Raw genomic sequence first — 13,829 nt, forward strand, 5'->3', positions numbered from 1 at the left:
TGGTCTTGCCAGCAGTGCTCACATCCCATGAACAAGAAAATAAAAAATTTACAAACGTAGTAATCCTTTGCAACGAATTCAAAATATTCACGACAGAGAAAATGTCAAGAAATGTGCAGCCTACCTAACTGCATGTTAAATGGTGTGCAGTTAATTAAACTAGCTGTCAATAATTTTAAATGCCTGAAGGAATTGGCAACAAAGCAATGGGTCAGCACTAAAATTTTAAACTGGCATTATGATTTGAAGGCAATTAAATTTATTCTATTGTCACAGATGATTAAATTATAAGCTATAGCATTGAAACAATCATTGTTGGGAAATGGAAATCATTCACTAAAGTGAGCATGGACTCTAGCTACTGCATGCAAGTGCTTGCAAATGCAAATCAACATTGCCCCTGGAAAGAGACATAATTTAGTAATTCTTTCACTCAAACCTTTCATTACTCATTTATGCCTGTAAGGCTCAGAAGCCAGGTCTTATGGGAAACATATCCCCCATTCTATACAACAAAAACAAGGTGACCTGTGTAAAGTAAATTTACTACATTAAGATTACCAGAGAATCAAACTGATTATTTTCAGATCTTCGATGTTACATGAGAAACAATGTTTTGTTATGATCCCATTTGATGTTACCACTGGACAAGTCAGATCCCAGGGTGGAATCCTGATTGATAAATCCTAATATTTATTTTCAGTTTAGTTATGTGGAAGGCAGCTACTGAACAGAGCTACACGAGTCAGCTGATTAACTTTTAACAAAAAGACAAAACAACATTTATTAATCAAAAGATTGTCACGTGTGAGTACCTTTAAGAAATGGGTGTTTATCAAATAGCTGCAGTGATGTCAGTGTGTGGGTGGAGCTGAGCTCTGCTCTGTCTTTTATTTTCAGTCTGAGCTGGTTGCCATTTTGTAGCTCTGTGTGTTTTAGTTTTGGCTCTGAGTTGGAGTGCTGCAGTGAATGCAAGCACATGTGTATCAATCTCTCTCTGCAATCTAAAGAATGTTTCCAGCTCATTTGATGATTTCAAATGTAAATTGTTTCTGTAAGGAATGCAAACTTGCTGTCTGTATTAAAAAAGGGTTTATGACTTAATGGATGGTGTTGGGAAAGTTGTTGAGGGGTACCTATAGAATATTACCTTTGGGAAAAGTATCGGTGTTAGTATTTGATAAGATGTTAATGTGGGTGTTTATAAAGTATTAACTGGATTCATAAAAATAAACATTGTTTTTGTTTAAAGATTCCTAAAGTCTCTGTTGCATCACACTTGGAAAGTAGGCCCTGTGCTCCCCACAACCAAAATCTATTAAAAATTGTGGGTCAAGTTAACTTGATATACTTTGGAGTTTGTTTAAACCCTGGTCCACTATAAAATGAACTATGATACACTACTGCTTTATAAGTATATCCAGGTTTGGAAGGGTAACAAGAGTTACAAAATCTATCTTACATTCTAATTTTCTAAGTGCACAGTCGTTGTAAACCAACAGGAAAAACGTAGTCCGACACCCACACTCTAAATGGTAGAAACCATCGAAACAACTTTCACGATTTCTCATCAATTCCCCTCAGACGTTTGTCACACTGAGGGCCAACTGGTCTCATTGGACCTCTGCTTTCCACACAAGTGTTTCTAATCTCCACTCTCGAAAGCACACACCTGAGAATCTTCCCCCAAATGACAATATTTCTCGGTTGTTCTCACCAAGGATTCAACTCCAGGGTTTCAGCCTCTCCTTTTGGTTTTCCTCTGCCCTAAATTTACACGCGTCTTCAACCTTCAGCTTTCTCACACTATTAGATGCTCAACTGTACCAACAGAATATCACTGCTTCATAATCCAGTAGCAAGGTGTCACCAATATTCTGGTCGCCTTGGACCTCTGGCTTCCCACCAGCCGAAAGTATCTAAGGTTGCACCTGCAGCCCTGTCTTCTACTCCTCACTCTCAACTTCACTAAACAGAACTCACCCCACCCCACGCACACCCCCTCCCGGATTCCTGTTCTTTGTTCCTTTGACCAGAAGCTCTTCCTGGAACTTGCTTCTGTCCCTCTTACTGGTTTCTAGGATTTGCTTTCTGTCCCTGTATATTGTCCTGCCTGCATTGGCAGTGTCAGTGAAGTCTTGCCCCCAACTACATTGACCTTCTTGCAACTGAACTAACTGTTTCTGCTTGTGTGGGACCACTGGTTGCTAGGCAAAAGCCCTTTTTTATACTGCTTTTTTTAGGGTTGCTAAAACCTCACTTCAATGCCGGCCATTTAAACACCAACCTAATAGGCACCTTTTTAAAATGAAACTAAACTGGAGGAAATAAGAAAACCAAAGGACAAGTGGATATTGACTTAATAAACCTTGTTATTTGTGAAGTTTGGCTTAATGACCAACTTACTTTCAATTTACATTCTAATTTTCTAAGTACACAGTCCTGGTAAACCACTAGGAAAAACATGGTCAGGCACCCCACACTCTAAGTGGTAGAAGCCACATTGTGTTTCATGTAACATCGGAGATCTGAAAATAATCAGTTTGATTCTCTGGTAACCTTAATGTAGTAAATTTTCTTTACACCGGTCACCTTGTTTTTGTTGTATAGAAAGGGGGATAGGTTTCCCATAAGACCTGGCTTCTGAGCCTTACAGGCATAAATGAGTAATGAAAGGATGAGTGAAAGAATTACTAAGTTATGTCTCTCTTTCCAGGGGCAATGTTGATTTGCATTTGCAAGCCCTTGAATGTGGCAGCTAGAGTCTTTTGTTCATTTTCCCACATGTGTTCAGCACCCTTTTTATTTCCTCTCTTCAGATTCTCACTTTTTCAAAGTTATTTGCATGTTTGAGAGATTTCTTCCTTGCTCATTCATTAAGGCCTGGGCCCACCTGGCTAGATGCTTTTTTGCTGCCACTGTCCCAGCCTTTAACACTCTTTCTGGCACTTTGCAGCAACTTTACCCCAACCCTGCTAAAATCTCAGAGGTTACGCACACATTAAACTTTCATTTGGCAAACATACCAATAATAGCTCGTTTTCTTTCAGTTTCGGCCTCTTGTTGTACAACCCTTTGCCTCTGCGTAGAAATAAGCAGCTTTGTCTTCTCCGCTTCCCTGAAATAAACAATTTGCAAACAATGCAGAAAATCATATGGCAGAGATGTTCACCCAGTGTGCCATAATAACTTTTGGTCCTTCCAAGTGAAAATCTAACAGAGGTTTTGGGAACCAATATTTCTCCACCAAGTAAGGAACTCCGGCGGCCAAAAATGACATACTATGAATTTTTTTTTTTTAATTTAGAGTACCCTATTATTTTTTTTCTCCGATTAAGAGGCAATTTAGCGTGGCCAATCCACCTAACCATCAAATCTTTGGGTCATGGGGGTGAAAGCCACAAAGACAGGAAGAACGTGCAAACTCCACACAGACAGTGACCCGGGGCCAGGATCGCACCTGGATCCTCAGCGCTGTAGGCAGCAGTGCTAACAACTGCATCACCATGCCGCCCTGTACTATGATTTTTAAACCTAGTGGTGTGTGTACACATTGGATCAAAAGCAAATGGATCCATTTTGTATTAAGTCCATGGTTAAAAACCTGTAGAAATTTGCTAACAATGGAACTCTTCACAGAGGTCACAAAATAACTTGATTTGGTGGCTAAATGCATTGATTACATTGAAGTACTTAGAGACTAGCTTATCAGTAATTTAGCTATAATAGGTATGTTGCTCTTTTGCTGGATTTAAACAACTGCAACTCCTTGATAAAAGTTGATAAAAAACAATATATGCCAAGTGAATAAAGATAATGGCATATAGGTGGAAATAAAATAACAAGTAGAGACAATGAGATTGGATGAAGATGATTAAAAAGTCGAGTTTAACAACCACAATCTTCGACAGCAAAACATAGCTGTCATTTCCAGAGTTCACCGAATCATTAACATTGGATGCTTGCTTAAAACTCTCATTCCAAAAGCAACAAATATTGAAGAACTGATCCAATATTGCACAAGATTGTGAAGCAACCAACTTACATCAGTTCAAAATTTCTCCTAATTGCCTCTGGAATTTTAGGTTTTGTAACTCGAACAGCCTGTTGGTTCACAAGAGAGGAGCAATTACAAGAAAATAATATTGTTCAACAAAGACTCTTAGTTCCAATGGTACAAAAAACATTCCACGTCTTTAGCATGTCAAATTAATAGATTCCTTTTCATTTCAATGGTGGCAGTTCCATAAATCTCATTCTATTGCAAGTGAAAAAACCCTCCAAATGATGTATTTCAGAAAACACCGAACATTTATAATACCAGACTGTTCAACATGTTGGGTCCTCCCAAATATTTTTTTAAAATTAAGATTTAGAAAGTACACACTAGAAAAAACTGCACAGACTCTCTGCAGTATATACAAAATGCACATTCTGTAGACCTTGAAAAGGTATTGTAAAGACAAGGGGTTTTTCACTTACTTGTACAGTAAGACCAGGTGCCATAACATTCAAGTCTTTTTGTAAAGCTAATTTGAGGTTCTCATCTATTTGATCTAAAACATAAGCAAGACAAAATGTAGGAATTTAAACAAGGCTGCAACATGCTTGCATGCAGTCATGTACCATATAAAAACATTCTATTATTCAAAATGTCAATCAATCCAAGATAAAAAATTGTAATTTTAACCATTGTTGCCCCATAGTTGGGGTTTCCATGTACTGTGCATGCAGAAGCGGAGGTTCAGTGCTCCACATAGAGTGTGAAATTTGCAGCCATACAATACTAGCTGCTCTCACACCCCCTTGGTGTGGTCCATGATCTAGAGATCCATGATCAAGTCTCCAACCTGTCCTCTCAGCCAAAGAATGCAGTGTCAGTAAAAACTAAACCAGATGGTAAAATGTTATGTTTTCCTCTCTCCCATCTAAAGTGTTGAATTTAAAATAAGACTAATCAAAAGCAATTCCACAAACTGGTGCTCATTGTCATGCTAACAGAAATTAAACAATTTTTCATCCGGAATTAAATTACAGTTAACTGAATAATTCTAGCTTTTCAAGTGACCACATGCAATTTTTTTTGTTCACACCCAAGTAAATAATTTTTCGACTTGATATATATTACAATAGGTTGAGCAACCCTTATCCGAAATTCCGAAACTAAAAACTTATACATACTCGGCCCCAAGCACTTTGGATACCTGTCCAGTACTACGTTGAAGAGCACATATGTCCATATGTCAGTAAACAGAACAATGATTAAAATAATGCTTCACAAGCAAATAGCAACCTACAATTAAAGGTCTCTTGAAATTAAGCTTAATAAGCCTTACCAAAATTTTCAATGTAGACCTCCTGTAAGGTGTGCACACTGCAAAACTGGTTCAACTCATGATGAATTTTGTTGAAAATCAATGTCTTATCATAGTCAGCGGTGTAGTTCTTAGCAATATCATACACTGAAGGGAGATACATTTTAATTTTACATTAATTCAATAATCCTGATTTTGCAGATTAGAAACATGAAGTCCACATATCTACATCCAAATCATTCAGAGACAAGAGTACAAGAGGAATGATATAGAAATTTATCAAAATAGGGGGTAATGACAAACTGTAAGGTTTAACACAGGAGGGCACAAAACAGATTAGCTCTGCGGAGAAGCAAACAGGAGTGTATATTCCGGTTCGGAGACTTTTTCCAATCACAACAGACCTGAAATGATAAGTCAGTTACTCTTTCCACAGATGCTGCCAGACACCTACCAAGAATTTCCAGCATTTTCTGTTATTAGCTCAAATTTCCAGCATCTATAGTATTTTGCTTTTTGCAGAGCCGATATTGCTGGCAGATGCAGTTCAACACATGCAAATGTGAAGTGCAGTTTGTACTTGATAACTCAAAGTTGCTTTTTGTACTAAAACTGTTTGCATTATCCTGTAAATCGCTACTAAGTAACGCAGCAAGTAGGAATTTATGGCTTAAACTTTTTCTCTCAACACTGAATAAAGCAAATTTACTTTAGTAAATTGTAGTACATTTTAGGAAATAAAGAGCGCAGAAATGAATCTAAGGGTATTAATTAATAAATCTTTATAAAAGGTGGTGGGAAAGATAGAAAATGCCATAAAACGACAAATCAGAATCTGGCTTTATATATTGTAGCACTGGATATAAAACAGTGGAAATATCCTCGTCCCCTTGGGGATATAATCATCTTTATTGTCACAAGTACGCTTACATTAACACTGCAATGAAGTTAGTGAAAGGCCTCTAGTCGACACATTCTGGCGCCTGTTCAGGTACACAGAGAGAATTCAGAGTGTCCAAATTACCTAATAGCACGTCTTTCGGGATTTGTGGGAGGAAACCGGAGCACCGAAGGAAACCCACGCAGACACAGGGAGAACGTGCAGACTCCCCACAGTGACCCAAGCTGGGAATCGAACCTGGGACCCTGGAGCTGTGAAGCAAATGTGCTACAATATGTAATCATACTGCCCATGATTACAGTAGCTCCTCTGTTGGCTTTAAGAGATTATTTTTCTCCTGCATAATCCCTTTAATTAATGAATGGGACTGTAGCATTGTCGGAATGGAAAAGTTCCCACATTTGTCACAGGATTTCTCACACACACATCAGATTCAGGGTGATTTCCCAGCATGCACTTCAACATCATCTCACCAAACGCACCACCAGTTTACTACTAAAACTTGTCACTTTAGAACCATGTATACACCAAAAATGGAGAATGCAACAAAATATTATGAAGCCCTGTTACTTACTTTAAAATATTTTTTTGGGGGGGGGGGCAAGGCCATGGCATTTTATGTTGAAGTCTCATTTAAAAAAATTATGGGCAGCAATTCAATTTATTAATCACTCAATTTGGGGTTTGGCACATTAGATGCCGAGAGGATGTTTGCCTGGCTGGAGAGTCTCGAACTAGGGTTTCAGAATTAGCAGGCAGCCATTTAGGATGAAGACAAATATCTGTTTTCACTCTTGAGGGTTGTGAATCTTTGAAATTCTCGAAAGGATTGTAGGTGCTCGTCATTGAGTGTATTAAAAAGACAGAGAAAACAACAACGAGGTAGGTCATCCATCATCGTACTGAATGGCAGAGCGGGCTTGAAAGGCGAAGGGTCTTATTCTTGCTCCAGTATCTTACGTTCTTGTGAAATAACTTGTCCTAGATAACTGGTTGTGCCTTAATGTTGTTACTCATTGTAACAAGGAAACAGGCTCTATTAAAGCAAGAATCCAGAATTAACCATTGTGGCCGAATCTCAAAAACTACAGGGCTCACCAAATGCTGACCTGCACTTGGAGCAAGGCTGTTTACCACCTCTATTCTGTCGAAATAGATCATGACACCGCCACTGCAAGGAAAAAAGCAAAAATGTTGTTAAGAACCAGCTCAGCCATCAATAGTCTCCAAGTTATAGTCTGCAAACTATATAACTAAAAAAGACTTTTGTCAACCCAGTGTCACAAAATATACATTTTCAAAAAGCATCTGCTTGAAGATCTCACAAGGTAAACCACAGAGGGCAAATCCATCATGGTTCATTACATCAAATCCAGTTCTACCTGCTTGCTTGATTAGTTGCAGTAATAAACAAGGTAGAGATCATGGGCGTCATTCTCCGACCCCCCGCCGGGTCGGAGAATGGCCGTTAGTCGCCGTGAATCCCGCCCCCGCCCCCGCCGAAGTCTCCGCTCCCGGAGATTGGGCGGGGGCGGGAATCCGGCCGCGCCGGTTGGCGGGACCCCCCGCTGGATTCTCCGGCCCGGATGGGCCGAAGTCCCGCCCAGGAATTGCCTGTCCCGCCGGCGTAAATCAAACCTGGTATTTACCGGTGGGACCAGGCGGCGCGGGCGGGCTCCGGGGTCCTGGGGGGGGGGGGGCGCGGGGCGATCTGACCCCGGGGGTGCCCCCACGGTGGCCTGTCCCGCGATCGGGGCCCACCGATCCGCGGGCGGGCCTGTGCCGTGGGGGCACTCTTTCCCTTCCGCCTCCGCCACGGCCTCCACCATGGCGGAGGCGGAAGTGACTCTCCCCACTGCGCATGCGCGGGAAACTGACAGCGGCCGCTGACGCTCCCGCGCATGCGCTGGGAAACTGACAGCGGCCGCTGACGCTCCCGCGCATGCGCCGCATTTCCGCGCCAGCTGGCGGGGCAACAAACGCCATTTCCGCCAGCTGGCGGGGCGGAAATCCCTCCGGCGTCGGCCTAGCCCCTCAATGTTGGGGCTAGGCCGCCAAAGATGCGGAGACTTCCGCACCTTTTTGCCGGCGCGATGCCCGTCTGCTTTGGCGCCAGTCGGCGGGCATCCCGCCGTTGGGGGAGAATTTCGCCCCATATTTCTCAATACACTACCTGGGTAGCATGCTTAGGACACAGGCACAGCTGCAATCCGTTTAATATGTCCATATTATTCATCTCTCTACCACTTGAAAATAAAACTATATTCACTGTATTTTTAATTGGCAAATTGGTAGAACTTGATGGAGTTACTGGTTCCGGCAAAGCTAAGCCACTTAAAATTACGTTAAATCCCAAGTAAACTGCGTGAATCATTCAATGCTACCTTATGGGGTTACAGGGATAGGAAGGGGGAATGGTCAACAGAGGGTCGATGCAGACACAATGGCTATGTTCTATGCTACATGACTGCACATAGGGAAAAACAAGTCTGTTATTCACACCTGAGAAACCTCATGCACTTAAGCTGCAAATTACAGTAAAAACTGTTTCCAGACAAAACAAACAATGCAAAGGAAAATCTGGTAAAAGTCTCCCCAACTTGTGCAATGCAGATCACTAATCTCGCCTCTTAATCAAATATGAATGTGCACCGCAAGTTCCTCACGGTCAGAAATGTTTTCTCCAAAGTGATTATTACAATTGCAGTCAATGAACAAATCAAAAATATGAATAAGATGCCCAGGAAATATAACCTTAATTAAAACTCAATTGTCGATGAAAGAATTTAGTAAATGCAAGAACCATTCCCAGTTCATTGTACAGTAGTCACAAAAAGACTCCACCAACATGTAACATACCTTGTCCCACAAGGCACATTTTTCACTTCATCTGTTTGCAAAGTAGTCTAAAACAAAACAAAGAAATGTTGTAAAAATATCCACTGTTCACTTTACAATTCATGTATTGAGCTGAAGAAAATACATCTCTCAGTGGGCAACAACGCAAGGCACATTTCTTTGTGCAGCATCTTTCCTTTGCTTACTGCTAGACTCATTTCTATATGGATAACTCTAGTACTTTTCCTATGTCAACTGCCAGACTAGTTTCTACATGGATAACTCCAGCACCTTTCCTATGCCAACTGCTAGACTAGTTTCTACATGGACAACTCCAACACCTTTCCTATACTTAGTGCTAGACGAGTTTCTATATAGATAACTCCAGCACCTTTCCTATGCTTACTGCTAGACTAGTTTCTATCTGGACAACTCCAACACCTTTCCTATGCTTACTGCAAGACTAGTTTCTATATGGACAACTCCAACACCTTTCCTATGCCAACTGCTAGACGGGTTTCTATGTGGATAACTCCAGCACCTTTCCTATGCTAACTGCTCGACTAGTTTCTACTCCAGCACCTTACTGCTAGACTAGTTTCTACATGGATAACTCTTAGCACCTTTCCTATGCTAACTGCTAGATTAATTTATGATAACTCCAGCACCTTTCCTATGCTAAACTCCAGCACTGTTCCTATGCTAACTGCTCGGCTAGTTTCTACTCCAGCACCTTACTGCTAGACTAGTTTCTACATGGATAACTCTTAGCACCTTTCCTATGCTAACTGCTAGATTAATTTATGATAACTCCAGCACCTTTCCTACGCTAAACTCCAGCACTGTTCCTATGCTAACTGCTCGGCTAGTTTCTACTCCAGCACCTTACTGCTGGACTAGTTTCTACATGGATAACTCTTAGCACCTTTCCTATGCTAACTGCTAGACTAGTTTATGATAACTCCAGCACCGTTCCTATGCTAACTGCTCGACTAGTTTCTATGTGGATAACTCCAGCACCTTTCCTATGCTAACTGCTCGACTAGTTTCTACTCCAGCACCTTACTGCTAGACTAGTTTCTACATGGATAACTCTTAGCACCTATTCTATGCTAACTGACTACTTTCTATATGGATAACACCAGCACCTTCCCTATGCTAACTGCTAGACTAGTTTCTATGTGGATAACTCCAGCACCTTTCCTATGCTAACTGCTCGACTAGTTTCTACTCCAGCACCTTACTGCTAGACTAGTTTCTATATGGATAACTCATAGCACCTATTCTATGCTAACTGACTACTTTCTATATGGATAACACCAGCACCTTCCCTATGCTAACTGCTAGACTAGTTTCTATATGAATAACTCCAAGCACCTTTCCTACGCCAACTGCTCGACTAGTTTCTATGTGGATAACTCAAGCACCTTCCCTATGCTAACTGCTCGACTAGTTTCTATAGGGATACCTCCAGTACCTTTCCTATGCTAACTGCTAGACTAGTTTCTATAGATGGTAACTCCAGCACCTTTCCTATGCTAACTGCTCGACTAGTTTCTACTCCAGCACCTTACTGCTCGACTAGTTTCTACATGGATAACTCTTAGCACCTTTCCTATGCTAACTGCTAGACTAGTTTATGATAACTCCAGCACCTTTCCTATGCTAAACTCCAGCACCGTTCCTATGCTAACTGCTCGACTAGTTTCTACTCCAGCACCTTACTGCTAGACTACTTTCTATATGGATAACTCTTAGCACCTTTCCTATGCTAACTGCTAGACTAGTTTCTATATAGGGAATTCCAGCATCTTTCCGATGCTAACCGACTAGTTTCTATGATACCTCCAGCACCTTCCCTATGCGAACTGCTAGACTAGTTTCTATATGGATACCTCCAGCACCTTTCCTATGCTTAGTGCTAGACTAGTTTCTATATGGATAACTCCAGCACCTTTCCTATGCCAACTGCTAGACTAGTTTCTATATGGATAACTCCAGCACCTTTCCTATGCTTCGTGCAAGACTAGTTTCAACTCCAGCACCTTACTGCTAGACTAGTTTCTATATGGATAACTCCAGCACCTTTCCTATGCTTACTACTCGACTAGTTTCTATGTGGATAACTCCAGCACCTTTCCTATGCAAAACTCCAGCACCGTTCCTATGCTACCTGCTCGACTAGTTTCTACTCCAGCACCTTACTGCTAGACTAGTTTCTACATGGATAACTCTTAGCACCTTTCCTATGCTAACTGCTAGACTAGTTTATGATAACTCCAGCACCTTTCCTATGCTGAACTCCAGCACCATTCCTATGCTAACTGCTCGACTAGTTTCTACTCCAGCACCTTACTGCTCGACTAGTTTCTACATGGATAACTCTTAGCACCTTTCCTATGCTAACTGCTAGACTAGTTTATGATAACCCCAGCACCTTTCCCATGCTGAACTCCAGCACCATTCCTATGCTAACTGCTCGACTAGTTTCTACTCCAGCACCTTACTGCTCGACTAGTTTCTACATGGATAACTCTTAGCACCTTTCCTATGCTAACTGCTAGACTAGTTTATGATAACTCCAGCACCTTTCCTATGCTAAACTCCAGCACTGTTCCTATGCTAACTGCTCGACTAGTTTCTACTCCAGCACCTTACTGCTAGACTACTTTCTATATGGATAACTCTTAGCACCTATTCTATGCTAACTGACTACTTTCTATATGGATGACTCCAGCACCTTCCCTATGCTAACTGCTAGACTAGTTTCTATATAGGGAATTCCAGCACCTTTCCGATGCTAACCGACTAGTTTCTATGATAACTCCAGCACCTTCCCTATGCGAACTGCTAGACTAGTTTCTATATGGATACCTCCAGCACCTTCCCTATGCTAACTGCTAGACTAGTTTCTATAGGCATACCACCAGTACCTTTCCTCTGCTAACTGCTAGACAAGTTTCTATATGGATAACTCCAGCACCTTCCCTATGCGAACTGCTAGACTAGTTTCTATATGGATACCTCCAGCACCTTCCCTATGCTAACTGCTAGACTAGTTTCTATAGGCATACCACCAGTACCTTTCCTCTGCTAACTGCTAGACAAGTTTCTATATGGATAACTCCAGCACCTTCCCTATGCTAACTGCTAGACTAGTTTCTACATGGACAACTCCAACACCTTTCCTATGCTAACTGCTAGACTAGTTTCTATAGAGGATAACTCCAGCACCTTTCCTATGCTTATTGCTAGACTAGTTTCTATGTGGATAACTCCAGCACCTTTCCTATGCCAACTGCTCGACTAGTTTCTACTCCAGCACCTTATTGCTAGACTAGTTTCTATGTGGATAACTCTTAGCACCTATTCTATGCTAACTGACTAGTTTCTATATGGATAACTCCAGCACCTTCCCTATGCTAACTGCTAGACTAGTTTCTATATGGATAACTCCAGCACCTTCCCTATGCTAACTGCTAGACTAGTTTCTATAGGGATAACTCCAGCATCTTTCCTATGCTAACTGCTCGACTAGTTTCTATAGGGATACCTCCAGCACCTTTCCTCTGCTAACTGCTAGACTAGTTTCTATATGGATAACTCCAGCACCTTTCCCATGCTTCGTGCTAGACTAGTTTTTATATAGATTACTCCAGCACTTTTCCTATGCTTAGTGCTAGACTAGTTTCTATGAGCAACTTTTACATGAACTGAAAACATTGTTTTATTGTGCCAAGTGAATGGATTGACATATCACCTGGGTTTAAATTAAATCTCATTTTCCCCCTGTTCCCTGCTGTTTCCTTTGTAGGCAGAAAGATCACAGCTTTAAAACACTGCAAACAGGCTAAACCTACCTGTACAAATTTAATTGACAAAATACGCAGGAAAACTACAAGGTCATAATAATCAGGTTTGTGTTTCACATAAATTGCATCTCTCTTTTTCAGTCATCTCAGCATGCTCATTAATTGTAGTATTCAAGACTTCTTGAATCTCCAAGTGTAAATGGGATAAATTTGCTGTATGGGACCATAGAATGGTTTGGGAGCGACAGAGTCGGAATCCCAATGGCGGGAATCGACAGAGGAATGAAACAGCCAGTGGCTTGACAGCAAGGTGACACACCCACAAGAGGGCAGTGGGAAACCAATCAAAGGATATAGGAACAGAGCATTGCAGAAAATCACAACAGCAATACAACTCCCAAAGTTATCATGGAACGTGAATCAGACATTTGCATCCCACCCTGCACCTATTGGCAATTTGAATAAAGATTGCTAACCTGAACAGATCTGAAGTGTGTAATAAATGGTACCATAATGTGGTATCCTGGTGAACTTGGACTGGCCAACAAAGCACCACCTCTAAAAGAAAAATAATTAAGTACATTTACCAAAATTAAAACAGCGTCACACACAAAGTGGTATCACAAGCAATATTGATGCAACATACAACAGGTTGTTGCCTACATTTCAGTTAAATTATATACTGAATCTGGAGAAATTGGAAAGAATTCACAGTACAGAAACATGCCAGTTGGCTCAACAGGTCTATGCTCCACATCTTACATTCCAGGCCTCTCATCTTACATTCAGGATATGATGTGTCAGCTGTGCCTCAGTTGGTAGCACTCTCACCAAAGTCAAAGTTGCAGGTTCAAATACCACTCCAGGACTGGTGCACAACAATCAAGATTGACCCTCTGATGTAGTACTGAGGGAGGGGGACACTATCATGGATGCTGTTTTTCAGATCAGATGTTAAAAAGA

At 41.2% G+C, this 13,829-nt stretch overlaps 1 protein-coding gene across 1 annotated transcript in view; it reads right to left on the reverse strand.

The window, feature by feature from the left end:
• LOC140403573 (erlin-1-like) overlaps nucleotides 1-13,829 on the reverse strand; it is a 40,159-nt gene that overhangs the window by 12,192 nt on the left and 14,138 nt on the right. Inside the window, exons 3-9 of the mRNA XM_072491631.1 lie at nucleotides 13,343-13,424; nucleotides 9,076-9,122; nucleotides 7,326-7,387; nucleotides 5,337-5,462; nucleotides 4,483-4,556; nucleotides 4,046-4,104; nucleotides 3,027-3,118 (exon numbers count right to left, since the gene is read on the reverse strand). Of these exons, the coding sequence (XP_072347732.1) occupies nucleotides 3,027-3,118; nucleotides 4,046-4,104; nucleotides 4,483-4,556; nucleotides 5,337-5,462; nucleotides 7,326-7,387; nucleotides 9,076-9,122; nucleotides 13,343-13,424 (542 nt within the window). The remainder of the gene's footprint in view (nucleotides 1-3,026; nucleotides 3,119-4,045; nucleotides 4,105-4,482; nucleotides 4,557-5,336; nucleotides 5,463-7,325; nucleotides 7,388-9,075; nucleotides 9,123-13,342; nucleotides 13,425-13,829) is intronic.

This window comes from Scyliorhinus torazame, chromosome 28 (genome assembly GCF_047496885.1).
Source record: "Scyliorhinus torazame isolate Kashiwa2021f chromosome 28, sScyTor2.1, whole genome shotgun sequence".
Lineage (NCBI taxonomy): Eukaryota > Metazoa > Chordata > Chondrichthyes > Carcharhiniformes > Scyliorhinidae > Scyliorhinus > Scyliorhinus torazame.